This window comes from Mixophyes fleayi, chromosome 6 (genome assembly GCF_038048845.1).
Source record: "Mixophyes fleayi isolate aMixFle1 chromosome 6, aMixFle1.hap1, whole genome shotgun sequence".
In the NCBI taxonomy this organism is placed as follows: domain Eukaryota; kingdom Metazoa; phylum Chordata; class Amphibia; order Anura; family Limnodynastidae; genus Mixophyes; species Mixophyes fleayi.
In genome coordinates, this window is record NC_134407.1 from 81,437,371 (window position 1) to 81,459,538 (window position 22,168).

The window sequence follows — 22,168 nt, forward strand, 5'->3', positions numbered from 1 at the left end:
GCCTGAAGCTTTAGGAAATACAGTGACTGTCGGTCAAGCTCTGATTATCAACAAACGATTAACAAGCTCTGTGTCTGAATGACACAGTGTGTATGGAATTTGTCAGCTGCCTTATGCACTGCTTTCCAGCAGAGCCTCTCCCCCCACCCCATGCACAAACCTGTCTGTGTGTCTATTCTCTCCCCTTCCCTTGTCTTCTTTGAAAGTAAACCAAGGATAATAAGATTCAGAGACTGGAGGCGGAGCTCCACAGCCAGCAGAAATACACACACACAGCAGCCAGGAGATTTGATACTACTGAGCACAGGGGTAGAATGGGACACACACCTCTCCCTGCTAGGTAGGATGTGCCTGACGTTTTCGGGGTGATGGGGACACCCCCCGCTGACATGGGGAGGCTGGATTTGTAAGGGAGGCTTTGAATAGCCATCCCAAACCCTTCCTTCTTCCTGGTCAATTTACACCAGGAAAAGAGCTGTGCTCAGCCCAGCAGGTAGAGCAGAGACTGCAGATCCAGGTGAAGACATGGAGGAACCGAAGCCTCCGAAAGAGAAGACCCAGGGTTCCAAAAAGCTCTTTAGGAGCAGGTCCCTGAAGTCTGTGGGACATTTCATGCAGAGGATAATGAGAACTTTGAGCAGTTTGTCCCACCTGGGAGATGGAGAGAGGGGCAATCTGGACTTGGAAGACGATGATGGGGGCTTCAAGCGGAAAGCCCACCCTGGAGATAGGAATGGGTCCACACAGGAGGATTATAGGGTTGTCCAAGGAGGTGACAGCAACAACAACCTGGGTAAGGCTCAGGTGTCGGCCAGGTGTCAGGAGAGGTCCTCCTGGAGCTCAGATGACAAGGTTCCTGGGGTCCAGGGGCTGAAGAACCACGGAAATACCTGTTTTATGAATGCTGTAGTCCAGTGCTTGAGTAACACGGACCTGCTGGCTGAGTACCTGGGCATGGAGCAGTATAGGGCAGAGCTGAGCAGGACTAAGGGAAATGAAGTTGTGCAGAGGGAGTCAGCGGAAGAGACCTTGGCTGCTGCCGGCAGGGGAGAGGTCACTGAGAGGTTGGCATCCCTGGTCAGGGGTCTCTGGACCTTGGAGTACACTCCTCAGCTCTCTGTGGAGTTTAAGGTGAGTGCCGTATTTCACTTACGCTCAGCTAGACGTGTTAACACCTTATTTGCCAATCCATTGTTTAGGACTTATATATAATAATATTTAGAGCTGTATAATGTATGTCAGTGTGCTTATATATGAAACTGGAAATGCCACCCTCCGTACATCTGCTGTAGGTATAATAACGTTATAATCTACACCGTGATGAGGTCACATATTATACCATTCATGGCCCTTACACTGTCACAGTACCAGTTTCTCTCATGTCTTACATAGCTATTAGCACTTTCAAAGCAGTCAGTTAAAGTTTAGTTAACCAAGCTATAGACATTTAGCTGAGAGCAGGATTGCCATCTCTTATAAAGATTTTCAGTTAAAATTTTATTACAATTTACCTACAGATATATTATGTTATACTGATTATTAACAAAATGAAAATAGTAATTTAAAAAGCTGAAAGGGGATCAGAGAAGTTATTACATGGGACCACAAGGGTTCAGTGATATAAACTTGATTATACATATGCATTAAATTAGTGTCATGAAGATGGTACATTTTTACTGATATCTTCTTTCTTCTAACTGAAAGATAAACCATATCACTATATTTTTACTGACAGTAAATTTACTGACAAATCCTGTTTACATAGCTAGGGGAAGAACATTTTGTTTTACCTGGATATAGGACAGCAGTCAAATTATTATTACAATATTTGAATTAGAGTACAGTTGGTGAGGCCTAGTCCTGAGCATTTGTCATTTCCAGTACCTGACATGTGTATGACACTTCAAGTGATAATACATTTTCTAAGCACCTCAGTCACATTTGGCCTGGCCCCGGAATTGCTTTGTAATCAGTGCCAAGGTGACTTGATCTTAGGTGTCAACATAAAGTCAAACCAAGGAACTTATCCAATTGATACATGCTGTGTACAATTAATTTAAAAGCGTTTGTATCCCCAGAGAGGATCCTTTTTTCAGCTGTGAGAGGATTTTCCAGGCTGTGCTGCTGTGTGTGGTGATTTGTAGTGGCTGCACAGTGTACCTAGGCAGACACGCTTAACTCCTTTGCTGCTGGAGAAGATTGGTGTCTCTCCCTGTGTCATGCTAACCTCCTTTAGCAATTTTATCAATAGGTCTGTTACCCTCATCACTGCGAATACCTGTGTATTTCCTCTTGTGTACGTGCGCACATCTATATACAGGTATGCGCCTGTTTGGGAATAAGTCACTGCAACTGTTATTAAAGAAATGGTCAGTATATACTTACCCCCCCCCCCCTGCAAAATTATGCATACAGTATATAAGGAACTGATAACACACTGTACTCCACATTGATTGGAATAGAATATGAAAACCCAAGAATGAACTATAATAGCCTATAACACAGGTGTTATCAGACACTACGGTGATGTGTGGGTGAACTTGCTTTGCACATATTTTGTGCAAAGCAAGTCTCTGTGTCACTTAATTATCAAATTCATTAATAATTGAGAACACATATTTGCTGCTTCAAAACAGATGTAAGACACCTTACCCACTGGGATCAAAAACCATGCTTTTACGTACATTTTTTAACACATGTAAATGAATGGAACCTATTGGTTCCAATGACCCTGTACCCATTTGCACTTGCAGTCGGGGATGGTAGCACCATGAAGGCATTTTTTTGGATGCAGCTTGCTATAATTACTTGCATTCACTGCATATTAACTCATTGGGGTAAAATCAAATTGCTTATAGAATTGCCAATGTAAGGAGTAGGCTACAGACGCAATATATTGTGTGATCACCACAGCAATTACAGGAAATATTTTGGACAGTTCTGTAACCATAGGTTCCATGTGGGATTGATGTCCATGAAGAGAACCAAGTTCTCTTATCTTAAATTGGCAAGACACCGATGGTGTCGGCAACTTGGAATAATATCTACCTATGAATTCAATTCATCAAATTATTTTGTGACATTTCCATAAAGTTGCCACCAATTGCCATAATCTGCCGAGTTTGGTCACCAAAGTGTCTTGTTATATTGGAAGCAGATCCTGACTCTAAGCTAGGCCTGAGTGACGGGAAGGGTCCATGCATGGCCAACATGACCATTGTGTCAGAAAGAGGCGCATGCGTTGGTCAAGTTTACAATAGCTGGTCACAGCAGAGACCTATATTTGGTTTTATACTACCATTTTCTCCAAAATCCTTAGTGCGACTAATCGCATCATTCCCAACATGATCCATTAGATCTCCAGGTTCCCGCACTTATTTTTCAAATTAATTAAACTTGGCCCGAATTTTATAGTTATTGTCAAATGTGTTTTTAACATTTGTTTTCGTTCAGTTGGGGTATTACATTGGGAAATTATTGGTGCAAACAGGAGTAGAGCATTCTAAACTGTGTCATGCTGGAAGGTATGTGATCTGAGCACCAATAATCATAGATATGACACCATAGTTTACACGGCTGCTTAACTTTGATGGTATGTAAAGGGGCTACCTCTTAATTCCAGCTTATCCAGTTACCCTAAATTATGAGTAATTGCAAAACTTACATTTTACTCATTACCCATTGCAAGTCATAACCAATTTGTGATGATGAGCGGCCAATGTCTGTAAAACTCTCATGTTACACAATCAACAGTTTCCCCTGTAGATGGAGAGACCAGGTAATGTCACAAGGAGCCAGGCGTGTAATATATCATGATGTAGTAGATTTTCAGCACTTACACTTGAATTTGAACCTTGTACTGGCTCTAATTCTCAGTATCTGTTCTTATTCTATATGGCAGGACACATTACCACTTCTCTTGTCCCATCTGCTGGCTGTATTTCTCAGTTCTGTTCTGTATGTATGGATAAAGTAACAATTCTGTTCTGTATACTGGCTGTAATTCTCAGTATCTTTTCTTATTCTCTATACATAGACATAGTACAGATGCTATTATTCTGTCTGCCTGTTTTAATTGTTGTTGTTTTTTGTATTATTCTTTATGCATGGACACAGTACTACATCTATTGTTCTGTATTCTGGCTGTACTCTAATCTGCATGAATATTGTTGTTTTATTTATAAAGAACAAACATTTTCCACCACACTTTACAATGGGGAGATAAAATAAACATGAGTTACAGTACAGGAAGCAACATGAGACGAAAGTAGTGCGGGCCCTGCCCACAAGAGTTTATAATCTTATTGGAAGACAGAGCCGGCGGAACGCGGTAAGTGGGGTAAGCAAGGTGGGGGGACGGTATGCCAGAGAGCCGCTTCTCCCGCCTGCCTTTCCCGCTGTCCACTGGCACTGCTACATAAAAGAAAAAAAAACAGTCACTGACAGCTCCCCCCCCGGCGCCCTCCTCTGTGCTCCCTGCTCACTGACAGTATCGGGAGTGACGTCATCACGCCCGACACACTCAGTGAGGAGCCACACAGAGGAGGGTGCTGAAGATACGGAGACAGAAGGGGAAAAGACCATAGACAGGTAAGTAAAAACAGAGGGGACAGCGTGAAAATGCAGAGGGGGGGGGGGGGGAAACAGCGTGATAATGAAGGAGGGGGCGCAGTGTGACAAAGGAGGTCACAGTGTGATGAAGGGGGCATTTTTTTTCTCATCTATACTATAACCAAATTAATTTGCTAAAAATGTAACTTTTATTGCAAAGAATACATATTCATTTAGATTATTCATAGAACAATAAATGTACGCTGTTTAATGTACTTATTTGTATTACTCTCTTTATGAAAGTTTATAATATGATTTGTATTAAAAGTAGAAAAGCATTAGTGAATGAACAAATAATTTGTAGAAGAGGAGGGCGCAAATTTATTTTTTGCAGGGGGGCACCAGACATGCTAGCACCGGCCCTGAGTATGGGAATTGATACAAGGGGCACAACTGAATAAGCTAAGCAATGGGTCAGCCATATCTTGCATATCAACGTATAGTGATGTGAGATTGACAATTCCTTAGGAGTTCCGAGTGTACTGGCCACCTCCCAACTGTCCCCATTCAGGCGGAACTACTCCCATTTGAGGACAGCTTTTTCCGGTGGGAAAGTTGGGTGGTATCCTGTTCACTAAAAGTGCTTTAGTGATCGCGTTAGAGGAATATAAAGACGAGCGGTATGTTGGCAATGAATTGAAATGGCTTTTAGCTATAAAAGAGAGTTTCTAACAATTGTGTTAAGGCGCCTTGAACAGGTACGTTTTCAGGAACTGCTTTAAAGGTTAGGGGACAGTTTGATAGGACTGGGGAGGACGTTCTATGGGATTGAAGGTAGAAGATATTGGTACAGGTTAATGAGAGGTGCACGTCTGTGGCAGAATGAAGAGCATAGGGAGGATGTAATAAGGAGACAGGTTGATAAATAGATAGGTACAGCACCGTTAAGGGCTAAATATTTTTTAAATTATCCTGGCAGAAACAAGCAACCAGTGCAAACATTGTATGCATGTAAGAGTAGAGCATCAGGGGGGCACGCACTCCTCCCCTCCGCTAAAGATGTGCCCCACATAGCGGCACTGTACTATACAGCAGCCACGGCGCTGTCAAAGAAGCTTCCGCGGCGGTGCTGTATTGTATACAGCACCGCTGCTGTATAGTACAGTGCTGCCGAAACGGAGCTGCAGCAGCTCTCGGGTTTTTTGGGGGTTTTTTTGGGGATGGGGGGGAACCCCCCCCCCCCCCCCCCCCAAAAATCCTGCGAGCGCCCCTGAGCATCACTTCTTTTGTTGTGCATGCTGATTGTAATTCTCAGTACCTGTGCTTGGAATACAGGTTACCAATTCTCTTGTTTGTTTGTTTATCTATTCTTTTACTTATGGACATAATTCCATATATCTTGTTGTTTGTTTAGTTGTATCTGTCCTTATTCTCTACAAGCAAGGTCACCCGGCGTTGCGTGAGTCCGATTTTGTAATGTGTAGCAATTCTTATATGTTAGCAAATTATTTGGTAAATAGACCAAAATGCTATTTAGAAAATATACAAAAGCTCTGATTAGAGAAATAAAATACAATTTTAACTAAACAAAATTTGATTCCAGTAAAATTAAATTCAATTTAATGCGACTATGATTTATTTTAACATTATACACTTAAAAAATGCATCTGTCGTGAGATTTCTTGCTTTGTCGCCCTATCGTTATGTCGTGTTGTGGCGAGGCTTCCTTCCAGCAGTCAAACAATTGTTTACAACCAAAAAATAATGTTTTCAATATTTGTCGCTCTTTCGCATTGTCGGTCTGTGGTCTAATAGGATACTTTTACAATATTAAATAACCATGTAAGATTTGTCAGCTTTAACTTGAGAACTGTGAAAGATATTAACCAACAAGCAGATGTATATATGTGTGTGTGTGTGTGTGTGTATATGTGCCTGTGTCATACTTGCCAACTCTCCCGCATTTAACGTGAGTCTCACGGACTCCTGGGAGAGTGTGGCAATCTCCCGGATCTGCCCACTTCACCAGATTTAGGTCCAAAACGCAGCGATTCACCGTTTTGCGTCATTACGTTGTGGGGGTGGCCCCGCCCCCTGCACGCCCACATTTCCCGTCAGGCTCCCGGACCATACTTGCCACAAGTTGGCAAGGATGGTCTGTGTATGTATATGTGTGTGTAATATATATATATATATATATTGCATGTAGTACCACTTCTCTTATTTTGTATGCTAGCTGTAGTGCTCATTCTGTAGGTATGAGTAGATTACCTTGTCTCTTGATCCGAATGCAGGATTATATAATTGCTATCTTATTTTACATGTTGTAAAGTGTCTCTTTTGAAGGACGGGGACTGTATATTACAAATACACTTATACCGTATTATGACAGTTGTTCATGTACTTGTGGGAGGTGCAGTGATCTATTATCAGCAAAGTGTCCTTAGAAATTGCAATCAAATGTTGTTTCTGGTCAGGTGATATCTGCCACCAGGTATATTACATCAGGGATATCCACTCATACCTCTGTGTAGGTAGTATTACCAGTCTGCTACTGCTCTAATAGAATAAATATTTAGAAGATCATATATTAGCCTCCTGCTGCAGGTAGACACACAAACAGGTCTGTCTGCATTGTGCACATATTTATTTAGCAGCCGTTCCCAGCCCATTGACACTCGGCAGCTTTATTTATGACTGCTCTCATGGTGACATACACCTTTGAACCAAGTTTCCTAGCTATAGGGCAATTAAGAACTGTGGAGCAAACAATGCAGGGATCTGTGCTAGGAGATTTCCTACAGGAAGGTGGGGTGACTTAAGTGATATGGAGGAGGTCAGGGACATAAAAAACAGTAAAACGGTAAAAATAATCCATCTAATTTTAGTTTGTAATAAAAACAATAGGTAGGTAGCAATAAAACGGGTAATACTACACTATTTAGCATCAGGCCAGTGAGGTTTGCAAAGTTATCCAGTAAAACTTCTTAAAGGGCCAACTACAGAAAAATCATAAACATCACCGTTTATTTAGAACCACTAATTCCGCAGCGCTGTACAGAGAACTCACTTGCATCAGTCCCTACCCCATTGGGGCTTACAGTCTAAATTCCTTAACATACACACAGACTATGGTTAATTTGTTAGAAGCCAATTAACCTACCAGTCTGTTTTTTGGTGTGTGGGAGGAAACTGGGGCACCCGGAGGAAACCCATGCAAACACAGGGAGAACATACAAACTCCTCACAGATAAGGCCATGGTCAGGAATTGAACTCATGACCCCAGTGCTGTAAGGCAGAAGTGCTAATCACTTAGCCACTATGCTGCCCATGAAAATTAATAATTATGTAGTTTCCACATCTAATAGTATAAATACGCAATCATCTACTAGATTTTTTTTCTATGAAATATGCAGTGTTAATGGCGCGTTTCACTTTAACATATCCCTCATTTGCAACCCTCCCTACTGGAAAATTAGGCAATGCTCCCCATCCAACCAAACCACTTGGTGATTAGCCTATACAACACCCATTTCCACTGAAGCCTTGCCCATTTTAACTTCCAAAATGACTGTGGTACATATGCATTAACATACATTCAAGTGTGAATTGAGAAGGTGGGCTGGAAAGGGGATCAATGATTCAGACGACTGCTCTATGTTCAGTGCATTGTGCATGATGTGAGCAAAGTTATACTGGTCTATACGGACAGCGTACCAGAGCTCAATATGTGGTTGAGCTCTAAAAGGAGGGAAGGTTGGTGAGAAGCAGGGGGGAGCTCAATCATGTGTAGTAACTTCTAGATCCAGTTTACATAGTCTATTTAGTACTATAAATAGGGGAGACCTGTAGGAATCTAATGTGACTATTTATAGTTTCCCTACTTGGGGAAAAAAGTCTAGTGACGTGCACAGGGTATTTAGTGAATAGGGCAGTGGATGTTGCAGGAGAAATGGAGAAGGATTCACAAAACTGTTTGAAAGCATTACATTTAGGACCATCTCTTGTCTATATCACCTAAGTATCCACTACTTCAAGTTTCTGTTTAGCAAAGACAAAGGTCCTGGGGAACAGTATTGGGACAGTGATACCTGTGTCGGGTATGCACCCCACTGACAAGAAGTCCCCAACCACAGGACAGCTCCAAAACAGATGCCAGAAATTAGCAAACTGAGTCATTTCTACCACCCATCCGAGGCAGGCTGCTCGGGGAGTACTGTACTCCATGCAATATATATACAGCTGCACTTGTCTGTATCTGGTCCAGGAGGTGGCCTCCCTAGCACTGTCCAACATATAGCTCCAGTCTTCCTCATCTAAGGGACCTAAATCCATCTCCCATCCCATTCTCAGTCTACGCAGATCATCGGCATCAAGAAGGGAAAGGACATTAGCATAGAAATGGTATTAACGGAGCCTAGTTATCGAAGGAGCGATCGAAGATGGGCCGGGCTAAAGGTAACATGAAGACAACTAAACTGAGCAGCCAGAGAGCGCCGTAATTAGCTGTAGGTCATGGATATGCCCCTCTAGCTACTTCCTGATTAGATATCTTGTCATATACTCCAACAGGAAGATTACTGTAAGGGAACACACAGGACTCCAGCCTATCCCGCACACTCACCTCTTCCTCTAAGGCTGCAGATTTCGGTGGTCCCTTTCCCAACATATATGCACGCTTCACACCTCTCGCAACTGCCACCAGCTATGTATAAGGCCCGTAGCAAGCCTATGACTTAATCACCTAATTGCGCACACTCTGTGTTCTGGTAGCTAAACAGTTAACCCATCACACACTGGTTTCTAAAGAGTTAATCCATCCAAGCAATCTCTTTTCTAAACAGGCAATGGTCGTTTAGAGCAATAAGGACATGAACTATTACATTTTAAATTTAATATACAAAAAGTACAATGCTTACAGATAATAAAAAACAATTCGATAAAGATTTGACATACAAAATTGCAAATAGTTATAAAAACAAATGGGAGGAAAGTACAGAGCATCACTTACATATAACAATCTGTATGCCTGGGGTAGGCAGAAAAGATGGACAGTCCTTCAATTAGATTGGTCCCCAAGAAGCTGACAATTTGGTGTAACTGATCTCAGCTTTTTAAAGACCCCTTTACACCTTCCCACCTCCTGGGTGTTGTGGTCTGTGATACTTTTTTCAATCACTGTTTGCATGTTGTCTGATTTACTACCCAATTCTACTACGTGACCTAACTTTTCTGTGTTGCTTCACACAGACCCAATTTTATTATTAATAAATTCCCTATGAATTTGTTCATCTTTTGATACCAAACACGCCTAAATACAGTGTATTCGTAGAGCTTATACTCATTTCCTTAACTTCTCTGTGGGTCAGAATTCTTAATTTGATATATGAGCTACTATCACTACTTTTATTGATTTTAAGTGGCATATTTTAAAACTGACTTCTTTTGTCGATATAAAATTATAGCCAAGTCAGCACATGGCTGCTTTGAGCCAGACACCCTGCTGACCGGTTCCTAAAAGTCTATTCCAGTGGCCAAAAACTAACTTGTCAGGATATAGCTCACAACAGGGGCTCTTTGAAGCTGCCACAGGTGACACTGCTATCTTCTCACATTGGGATGTGCAGAGTCCCTGAATACACACTTTTGACTTCATATTTTACACTTCTTAGTAGCTCAATGGATTCAATTAATATACCATATTTACACTGCAGTTATGATTTAGGCCTTATTCCCCACAATTATGGAATGGGTTAACTCTTATAAGTAACTGTAAGTTCTCTATGTTCACGACACTGTAGAATAGATAGTTTGGGAGGGGGAAGTCCAACTGCAACTGGGTGAATGATTTAAAGGTGCCATTTAAGTACAGTTGGCCAAAGGAAGTGATACCCATAACACACCAGCGGGGAAGCTGCTGTATCTTAAATAGCTCCAGTAGGGAAGAATTAACCCAAATTGGGGTGTCAGGATCCACTCACGTGCATCCAGCGCCCCCTGCATCATGTTCCAGATTAACAAGGCCTGTCTAAGCAGTGGCGGGACAGCCATAGAAACCTGGGTGCCCAGTAGAGCCTGAATGGGGGTCCTACTTATCCCTGTCCATCGGCCAAGAAGCCTACCAAGTCAGCTGGTAGTCCCTACTCCACCCTTGCAGGTGCGCCAGCTGCGTGGCCACATGGTAAAATCTGAAGTTTGGGAGGGCTTGACCCCCTGAAGCATTGGAAAGATATAGAGAGATTAACCTGATTCTTGCCCGCTTTACACCCCAGACCAGAGAGGACACGTGTTTAGTAATTTTGGAAAAGAGCCACCCTGGGATATACACAGGGAGTGAGAGCGGGTATAGAAATTTGGATTGGAAGAAAGTTAAAATGGATTAGGAGATTTGCCTCATGTGGTCCATCAAAGTGTTAGGATACATTAGCAATTTCAATGTGTATTTGGTAGTATCTCAGTCATAAATAAAACTTTCACATGCTGTTTGAATGTAACACGCTGGAAACTCTATATGCATCCTCCAACCACCTGTTGGCAATGACTGCTCTATATAGTCATCATGGTCATCAATTTAGTCCTTGTTGATGGTATTTACCTGATGTTACATTCACATGAATATTCCGCTCATTGGGTTATTTAATTGCATACACTAACATATATGTATTGTAAACCATTGCAACTAATCAGAAATTTGCATTCATTTGTCTAACTTGCACTACTCTGGTTAAAGCTGTTATAGGTTAGTTAATGTATTTTTTTAAACCCATGTTATTAAATAACCCTTTAATATTTTATAGACACGTATTAGACTGATGCATGGAAAATGCCATGAGTTCCCGCACACTAGTTGCATGTGCCTGATCGCTTGTTCACATCTCTGTCACATACTGTTTCCAGCACTGCATAGAAACACTTTACAATGTGGCATGACCTATTCCTCATGCATTAGCATATGCTGCCGGTACTATGGATTGGTAAAAGCCTAGCTTAGGAGAAATGCATGGGGAATGCATTAATATGCGTCACCAAATGGCGTATAGTGCAAACGTCTGTTCTTGTGCATTTGTACCTATATTCCAAGTTCGTGTATATGAATGAGCACTCGCAGCCGTAGGATGTGAGTGCACTTCATGTCGGACTCCATAATTGAGCAGTTGTGTAGTTCCAGTGTATGCTGCTCCTGCATTATGGGAATCAAGTCAGCCCCGAGGTCATGGAGGAAGACAATACCTCCTTCTACTACACCAGGCACAATGTGTACGTCTATCACTCATGTGTAACACGCCTGTCCCTATCACACCCTGTGCTTCTCTGTGCACCTGTCCCTGACAGTATAGTTATCCCTTACACTAATAGGTCATAAATTATGCATAATAGAACATGTTCATTTTATTCCACCTTGTTCATTTTCTTATATAATCATTCAATAGTGAGGCGCCAATAGCTAAACCAATACTGATGAGAATGCATCCTAACAATTTACTGGGAATAAGTTGCTATACTGAGGTGCAAATTGGCTAAAACAATATTAATGAAGATTCAGCCTATCAGTTTACTAGAAACCATACTTGCCTACTCTCCTGGAATCCCCAGGAGGCTCCTGAATTTCGGGGAGTCCTGCTGGACTCCTGGGAAAAGTAGGCAAACTTCCCGGATTCACCAAAATTCACAGCATTGAATGGCAGGGGTTGGGCTTAATGACGCGATTAAGCCCCCCCCCCTCTGCCATTCAATGCCGTGAATTTTGGCATTTTATAGTGGGGGCAGGGCTATGGTGACGCAACAATGTCACCATGACCCCTACTACCTGCTGACACATGACTTCTCTTCTGGGGGAGAAGTTTTGAAAGTTGGCATGTATGCTAGAAACCAGCAACGTAGTGGGGCATAGGTGCATATGTGCCTATCACTAAGGCACAAATTGGCTGAATCAATTTTCATGATACATCCTATAAATTTATTACAAACCAGCGTCATGGTGGTACCGAATTTCAAAATGCATACCTCCTAACTTTTCAAATCTCTAAGATGAGACACAGCGAAGACTCCTCCTAAAAGGACATGTCCATCACTTCGGAAGCATTAGGACGTCCCCATTGCCGCTTCCCTTTCCCTAAAAAAACCCAAAAACCCTTCAATTGCCCCAGGCACCAGAAAAGACACCTGCCTCTAATGTGTGCGGCACCTGCTCACCAACTTCCTGTGAGTCCAGATAGTTGTTTGTTTGTTTTTTGTCCACTGAACAGTGGGACAGGCTTTTTAATTTGGGACTTTCCCAAGGAAATTGGGACAGTTGGGATGTATGAAAAATGGCTGAACCAATATTAAATACAATGTAGACTATCAATTTACTGGGAACCTAAGACATCACTGAGGTACAAAAAAGCTAAACTAATATTCATGAGAATGCAGCTTATCCATTTACTAGAAACCACTGAAAATACATCTAGAAACCTGTGATATCACGAAGGCACTAATTGGCTGAAACAATATCCATGAGAATGCAGCCTTTGGTTTACTAGACACCTGTGATCATAGTTACCTACTCTCCTGGAATGTCCGGCAGACTCCCGAATTTCCGGTAGAATTTCGGAGTCCTGGGATAGCAGTACAACCTGCCGCATCCTGCTCACTTCTTTAGTGAAATGGACGGAGCTTGGTGACGTGATTCACAGAGAATCGCCTCCCCCACACACACTGCAACAGGCCGAAAGTTGTGTTCCAGAGGGGAGATGACCAGTGTGGGGCAGTATGGTGCTAACACTAAAGTACAGATTGGTTGAACCAATATTTATGAAAATGCAACCTATCAATTTAGTAGACACCAGTGACATTACTGAGGTGCAAAATGGCTGAACCAATATTACTGAAGGTGCATTCTCTCAATTTAAAGGACCCCTGTGATATAACGAAGGCGCAAAGTGGTGGAACTACTATTAATTCAATTACTGGGAACAAGTAACAATGATGAGGTGCAAAACGGCTGAACCAATGATCATGAGAATTCAGCTTATCAATTTATTAGAAACTAGTGATATCACTAAGGTACAACTTGTCTGAAATGATATTAATGAACATGCAGCCTAGCAACTTATTGCAAACCAGTGACACCACTAAGGGGTAAAATGCCTGAACTAATACTAAAGAGAATGCAGCCTATCAGTTTACCAGAAATTGGTGACATCTTTGATGTACAAATTGACCGAACCAATATTAATGAAAATACAGCCTATGAATTCATAATACATACAGTATGTATATGGCTTTCTAACTAGTCTGTGTACATATGTGCAGTACAGTAAGTTGACTATTTATTACGATACATACACATCCATGCACTGACATTCCGAGTGTATGCACTATATGGCAATTTACCACCATGAAATGAAGAATAGGGTTCAGAGCTGTAATAGATAATGATAAGGAGGAAAAAGGAAAACATTTTCTGGATCACCAATCTACTAATTGAATGTTGAAAGGATAGTGTGCAACATATTTTGAATTTAGAAGTATACTTCCCTGAAAAGGTGACATGGCCTTCCCTGGATGGAGATGTCACTATCTCAATCATCAATGGAACACAAGGGATAAAGTGAGCAATTGATATTGACACGGAGAACAAGGCTGTATCTCTATCACCTCGGGTGAGCGCTGTATCAGAGATACAGAGAATAGCTGGACATGGAGCATTTGCCAGGAAATCTGGCTGGTAGGATGTGCTATAATAGACCAGTTTATGTTGGTGACAAACCTCGCCTGCTTGGGGGTCCCTTCTGTGCATACTTATAGTTAGGCCCTTGCAATGCTCACTATAGTGTGACCAGTATCTACTATCTTCATATGTCAAATGTTTCTGTTGATATAAGCACGTGAGAACTCAAGAATAAGTTTTATATTGTATTTTGTTATTTTAATATATAGAAAAGGCATATTCTACCGGTCGTATGTCGGCTGATTGAGCCGATTATTGGACAAAAACCCTGTAGTGTGTACCCAGTTTAAGAGCATTTTGTCATCCTTCAGGAAGAGTTACTTACCACATTTTGAGATGATTCTGAACACCAGTGGATCCCAACCTTTTTTAGTTCAAGGCACCTTTAGGGTCGCCATCATTTTTTCAAGGCACCCCTAAGCCAAAATAATTACCAAGTAGTCCCCCACCTTGCTTACCACTGGCCCTGGCTGAGGCACCCCTGTGAAATGGCCGAGGCACCCCAGGGAGCCTAGGCGCACAGTTTGGGAACCACTGTACTACACTATCAGCCCCATGATGATCTAAATGAAGTGTGGCCCCTTGATCAATTAATAAAGCGCCCTCTTGATGATCTTAATTAATAATAGTGCCCTCTTGATGATCACAATTATTAAGAATACCCCTTTGATGATTGTGATCAATAATAAAGCCCCCCTAATTACCTAAAATAATAGCGTTCCATAATTATCTAATATAATAATAGTGCCCCCTCAATGATTGTAATTAATAGTAGTGCCACTCTGATTAGATTAATAATAGTCGTCCCTTGATGATCTTAATTAATTAATGATAGTAGCCCCTAATAATAGTGCCCCCCTTGATGATTGTAATTAATTAATAAATGTTCCTTCATGAGTTTAATTATAGTGCTCCCTGCCCCCCCCCCCCCACACACACACTTAATCCAGCTCTGCTTACAAGAGCTTACAATCTAATAGGAACCGTCCTCCTCACACCAGCACCTTATTTTCTGTATCATTTTGCTTAAATCAATGCTTCTATTTCAAAACAACATGCTCCTTGCTTCTCATTGTGTGAAAACTTGCAGGCCAGGGACATATTTAGAATTTTTGTGTGTGTTGCTCTTGGCCGTTGTAACTAAATGCACCATAAAATAGTAACTTCACACCTTGTATATTCTTGCCTGTCTACTCAACACACCCCTACATGGGAAATTATTGAATGCCATAGGCATAGGAACCAATTCTTGCCTCACGAACAGTCCTGCCTTGTTGCAAGTACCTAAATAGGCCAGTATGATAAATTGAGACTTGGCCTGCTTGTGGTGCCATTCAGCCCAGGCTGTCATGTAGGCCCAGGATGACATTCTTCTAGGCTTATAGGCTGTGTGTAGCCAGTAGGGGATGGGGCAAGTTGTAAGTAAAAATGATGTTTATTATATTTATTTTTCTTACATTCCTTCTGCACCAGTCCTGTTAGCACACCAGGAAGAAATACTTACTTGTAGACTTAGGCTGAATTAATTTATTATTGAAGGTGTTTTTTTTTACTAAAATATATTAATTATTTCATCCCTTGTTATTGTAACTGCAAAATTATTGTGAAGCAAACTGATAATTACAGGTGAGACGTGTCATGAGGGATAGTGTTTCTTATGTGTGTAGTATTATAATCCAGCAGGGCATGGGTTATTGTGTTGCACTCTGCTCCTGAGTAATAATGATGTGATGGCTGATAAACTGGTTTCCCTCACACAAAGGCTCTCTGTGCCACAACATGATTGGCTAGTGTGGTTATTTTCATTAGTTTGGCTGAATACTCTCCCCCCCGATACTGTGCCACAGAAGCTGTCTCGGGATGCCTTTGCGGTTGAGTTAAGGGAACTGGTTAATCCAGAAGGTTAATTATACAAAATGAGGAGGAAGTATGTATGAGTAGGAAGTGCTCAGGTCAGAGGCCACTTGTTGTGTCTGGACAGCCATAATAGTCTCTCTGTTTCTTCTCCCAAACAGTCAATATCAGTGATGGGTAGTTGGCACCCCTCTGAATCTTTACCTGCGGCCCCCAAATTCCTGATTTATTGTCAGATTTGGTTTTTGTAGCTGGTAACACTTGTTTAAAATGCCTGCTGATATGTTATTACAGATCTACAGTGTATATTTTATTTATATTATATGTATTGTTTTAACTTTTTATTGAGCTTAAGGGTAATGTGTGTGGCCCTTTTGAAGGTTAGAGGGCTGTTCATGTGGCCCATGATGCAGTGGTGGGATTCGGCCAGTTCGCCAGAACCGATGCCTAATTTTAGACTTGGTTTGGCGAACCTATGACTACAGAATGAGTCCACCATCTTCGTTGGTGGGGGTAACAGACCCTTTAAAAAAGAAAAAAAACAAAAAACCTGTCCGGCGCCGGCACTCCTCCTGCCTGGTCTGTCCGCACTGAATGTCGGGCGTGACGTCATCATTGAGGAGGGGCGCAGAGAGGAGTCGGCAAGAAGAGAACACAAAAGACAAGAAAGAAGCCTATAGAAAATGTAAGTGAAGGAACGGAAGCGAGAGGGAGCAAAGGTAGCATGGTGCAGTGTGAAGGGGGAGCATAGGTAGCATGGCGCAGTGTGAAGGGGGAGCATAGGTAGCATGGCGCAGTGTGAAGGGGGAGCATAGGTAGCATGGCGCAGTGTGAAGGGGGAGCATAGGTAGCATGGCGCAGTGTGAAGGGGGAGCATAGGTAGCATGGTGCAGTGTGAAGGGGGAGCATAGGTAGCATGGCGCAGTGTGAAGGGGCAGCATAGGTAGCATGGCGCAGTGTGAAGGGGCAGCATAGGTAGCATGGCGCAGTGTGAAGGGGGAGCATAGGTAGCATGGCGCAGTGTGAAGGGGGAGCATAGGTAGCATGGCGCAGTGTGAAGGGGGAGCATAGGTAGCATGGCGCAGTGTGAAGGGGGAGCATAGGTAGCATGGTGCAGTGTGAAGGGGGAGCATAGGTAGCATGGCGCAGTGTGAAGGGGCAGCATAGGTAGCATGGCGCAGTGTGAAGGGGGAGCATAGGTAGCATGGCGCAGTGTGAAGGGGGAGCATAGGTAGCATGGCGCAGTGTGAAGGGGGAGCATAGGTAGCATGGCGCAGTGTGAAGGGGGAGCATAGGTAGCATGGCGCAGTGTGAAGGGGGAGCATAGGTAGCATGGCGCAGTGTGAAGGGGGAGCATAGGTAGCATGGCGCAGTGTGAAGGGGCAGCATAGGTAGCATGGCGCAGTGTGAAGGGGGAGCATAGGTAGCATGGCGCAGTGTGAAGGGGGAGCAAAGGCAGCATGTCAGTATGTTTTGAGGGGCAAAGGCAGCATGGCACAAAACACTTTCTTATAACAATCTAGTTTTGTGTACCTCTTTTATTGTTCTTATTTGAGTATTAAAAGCATGAAATATTAAACTACCTTTCGGTATATCTTTTTGTGTACTTAAAACGGTCATTAGGGCAGGGAACTGGTTGTTAATTTATTTGAATCCCACCACTGTTGTTATGTATATCAGGATGCCTATCACTGGTCCTTACCCAGGATCACTGGTCCTTACCCAGTATTAGGGAGACTGGTTCAGAGTGTCTAAAAACTGGTGTAGGTTGTGTTTGCAATGTGTAATTGTGGTTACAGATATAAGTTTTGTTGTAATAATCATTCTGCGATTGGTACCCCTTCCTCATGTAGCATTACCAGGTCGGTCATTTTTAACTATACATGTCTGAAATTATTGGTATGGCTGAAATTGAAATACTTAGACATGTAGCCTGCATGAACAAATTACTCTGCAGCCATTTTATATATGAATGCTTTTAAATGGCTGACATAGCAACCCTGCCTGTGTCCTGTGGATGGTACTACCTTCATCCAGTCAGGAAGGGCTTTCACCATACACCCCTTTTTTCCAGGCTCCAGATTGTGAGTAATTTGGCATTCTGTATACAGCAGCAGACTAACTGCTACATAGGGAAGCATTACCTTGGGACTGACCATTGCATGTCAACTTTATTGAGATTCTACACTGTTCCTAAAGGTTGCTGTTGGCTAATGTGGGTGAGATTAATATTAGGTACTACGAGTTTCTCAGTATAATTATAAAAGTATCGCTAGATGAGCTGTGACCTCATCAGAAGTGTGTATGCTTAGATGAGTCAGAGGGTTGGGATATGCAGAATCTATATTTACAATTCTTAGCTGTCCTTTACTGACCTGTCATTGTGGCATTTCAAGCATGCAGCTATTTAACCACTGGCACAGAGATTTGCAGCGGGACAGTATATGTCAGTGAGTAGAAGAGTGTGACATCATACTGTAGAGCCGATCCAGGGAAGAAATGAATAATTGCTGTTTATTGAGAGGGTAGTTTAATCACAAACCAGAAGATGTGGTATTAAAGTTAAATGTATGTGAGACTTGTGAGGCTGTCCCCAACAGATCTGGGTGCGTAAAATGTTAATGCTGGTGTTTAACTTTTTGGGGTTTTAAGGTGGCAGCCATTCAATAAGCTTTATTGGTACACTTGCACTGAGTGGTCTATATCTTCATCATTCTCCAGGGTTCCAAGCACCATTTCATAGACATCAGAACCCGACTGCTTTACCTGCTGGGGTAACAAGGCTGTAATTTGAAAATATATTTTGAGCAGAAATGTATATTTAACGGTTTCACTATATATAACGCCCAAAACACAGCAAAAGGTGGGTATTTCAGTCACCAGTTTCAGTCAAGTTGGGGGAACGATGATTTGGCTGAAAACTGCTACAAGTGAGACGAGGAAGATACTATTTATTCGTTATAGTGGTAGTAATACTTTGCCCTAATCAGTGACCATTGCTCTTCTCTCTTTCAGAATGTTGTAGCCAAATATGGCTCCCAGTTTAGAGGGAATTCTCAGCATGATGCCTTAGAGTTTCTCCTGTGGCTGTTGGACAGAGTCCATGAAGACCTCAACTCATCTTCTGCCCAGACATCGAAGACCTCAGCCAAGGTTGGTCCATTGTGGATAATTTCCTGTGCTGCTCACCATCACATCCTCCTGTCATGTTGTTATGTTATATTTCTAAGGGTAATGTCAGAAGAGAGCTTTTCAGGTGGCTGAAAAAAGTTAAAGTTGAATTTTTGAGTGTATTTGCTCTCAAAGTTTGCCCTCTGATAAACTCGGCAGAAAACGCTGGCTGAAAATATTCAGCATTTTTTTACCAGTGGACCCAATCTAAAAAGTTATAGGTTAAATACATGGCGCTACTGAAAAAGACTCTATTACAGCAATTAAAAGCTATGTGCGACACCTACAGAAATGTTTGCATTCATTTTCGTAGAACATAATTATTGTTACAATTTTCTACGTTACCCCCAAATACTACATTTCATGTTTTGAGATTGGAGTTGGGACAATACATCCGTGTGACATGATTTCCCCCCCATTTTTAAGTGTCTTCCATTAAAGGCAAAGACTTACCTCGGGTGTATGTCCTTATGCACCAAAAAATGAGGCCAAACCCAGCTTATTGAAATACTTGGGTATTCTTAAATGTCTAGCAAAATTAGAGATACCTACCTAAATACAAGGCTCTCCTATTTTTGTCTTGTCAGCATGTGGTATTTCTAATAGGCATCAGCTTTTTTTTTTTGTCCTGCTTAAAAACATCAAGGAAATATGTAGCTTGAGAGGGCTGTGATGTCATATGAAGGTAAAATAGTCCATGACTTGAGGAGCTCAGCACAGGTTATTTGGTCCCCTTCTCATCGGCTTATCCCTAGCCCCACCAGACCTGCCCTTGAAGAGGCAGATGATATTTGCCTGTCACTGTTTCATCTGTGTCACAAGCTGACGTGTCACACATCAAAGACTGCACAGTACAATTCACCATAAACCTGTGACAGAAGGATCCTAATACCTCCTGCTGTTTCCCTGGCTGATAATCAGAGAGCGGTATCACAATAAATGCACAAATACTGACTTCAAAGAAGTTCTGCTTCATGGTATATTTAACCCACTCACAGCTAAGCTGGATCTGTAACCATGCTTCTGACCATGGTGTTCAGGTCCTGCTAACCGTTTACATTTCCAGGACCTCTTTGTATCACCAAAGCTAGCTTAAATATTGATTCAATAATTACTTAGCTCTAAATTTACTTAACTTAGTTATACAAACTGGGATATACTGAAATTGACAGTATTAACTGAGAATCACAGTGCTTCACTCCTCTGGCAGTGGAACAGTTAATTGCTATTCCTCCTCTTCATTCTATTTCTTAATCACTATTTTTTCCCCCCCATTCCAATGTATGGAATCACCAAATCCTAATCCTCTTTTAATTATGCATTGTGATGATCTGAATCCATCCTAATTGACTCCACCAAATCCAGTCATCCAAATCTGCTAATTAGCAGAAACTTAGTCAGGGAAATAGAGGTCAAACTGGTTTGGAAAAGACACTTCTGGGGAGAGGTCTTCCCTGCTTAATATTCACAAGAGGAAGCTGAGTAGCCATGATACCAATGTGTGGCAACCCTAAATAATGTTCTTGTTTTTTTTATTAATCATAAATAAAATGATGGCCAACATTTTTACCGGCACATTATTTGTGTTATAGAGAAATGAATCATAACGGGAAAGTTAAAGCATGCGGAGGTGGCTTGGCTATTATGTGGCTCTCAAACTATTATGGAACTACAAGGCCCAGTTATCTATACAAGCCCCTTTATTTAGTGGTACTCTATGTATACCTCTTGAGAAACTACAAGTCCCAGCTTTACAGCTGTTGTAGAACTATTACAACCAGCAATCCCTGCTTGCTCCGTCAGCCTCCAGAACTAGAAGTCCCAGCAAGGGTAAAGGTTGGTCGGAAATTTGAAAATGAGTTGTTTACAGCTCAATCCAATTGCAAACCACTGGTGTTATGCTTGTTATTTGTATGATATTAATGTCAGTCTAATTTAATTTTTTAAATGAACCATAACTGGTAACTCCCCTTAACTACATTAGAGACATGAGACATATGGACTATTCCACTGAGTGGTCTGAAATTAATTTAGGCTGCTCTACTGAACCTTTATTTAAAACAAATTGTGCACCAAGATGAAAAGTTGAGTTCACCATCAGGTTGTGAACGGTCAGCAAGCCTCTGGGGGCTGCTAGTTAGACAGCCTCGCAGTAAAGATGCAAAAGGCTGCTTAACCCTTTATTGTGCTCTATGATTTGGTTGCAGTGCAAAGAATGCGCTACGGCGCTGCCTGGCTAGGTTATGGTTAACACTTATAAAGATAGCTTAAATTATTTAAAGATCTGTTGTGTTCTTTCAAGGAGCTGGCCTTTCACCAGGGAGCCGGCCTTACACACAATTATTCTGCTTTGATAACTTCTGAGTTATTAAACCTGGCATATCCTTCTCCATTATACTGTATATCATCTCCTGCTTCTATTCCACTCTGTATTCATGCTTTAGATTCTGTTTTGTAGTGAGGGACATGTGTAACGACATGGTCTGATCCGGTAGTAACACGTGTCTGTCTGGTGGCATGTGTCACGTAAGATCAGTCTGCTCACTGACGTGTCTGTCATTGTCTGATCCTGGTAGAGTTAACTATAGAAACAGACAATGAGGCACACTATAGTGAGCAGACTGATGTTGGTTGATTGTTGTAAAATATAGAATGACTTTAGCAAAAAGACCAGATCCTTACTCGCTAAAGTGTCTGTCATTGTCTGTTCTTATAGTATTCAACTGTCCTTATACCATGTGTAAAAGGACATGTTAATACTGAGGAGCTAGTATGAAGCAAATGCACTGACCATTTAATATCTAATCTCATTAATTATTTGGGTGTTGTCATTGTGGCTTTTTCTACTATTTTCATCATGACTAATAATACGCTGCCCT

At 41.9% G+C, this 22,168-nt stretch overlaps 1 protein-coding gene across 1 annotated transcript in view; it reads left to right on the top strand.

Moving 5' to 3' along the window:
• The first annotated feature begins 288 nt into the window (after window positions 1-288).
• Window positions 289-22,168, top strand: part of USP43 (ubiquitin specific peptidase 43) — a 54,839-nt gene continuing 32,959 nt past the window's right edge. The window contains exons 1-2 of the mRNA XM_075216959.1: window positions 289-1,131; window positions 19,134-19,271. Coding sequence (XP_075073060.1) covers window positions 526-1,131; window positions 19,134-19,271 — 744 coding nt within the window. The 5' untranslated portion in view covers window positions 289-525. The remainder of the gene's footprint in view (window positions 1,132-19,133; window positions 19,272-22,168) is intronic.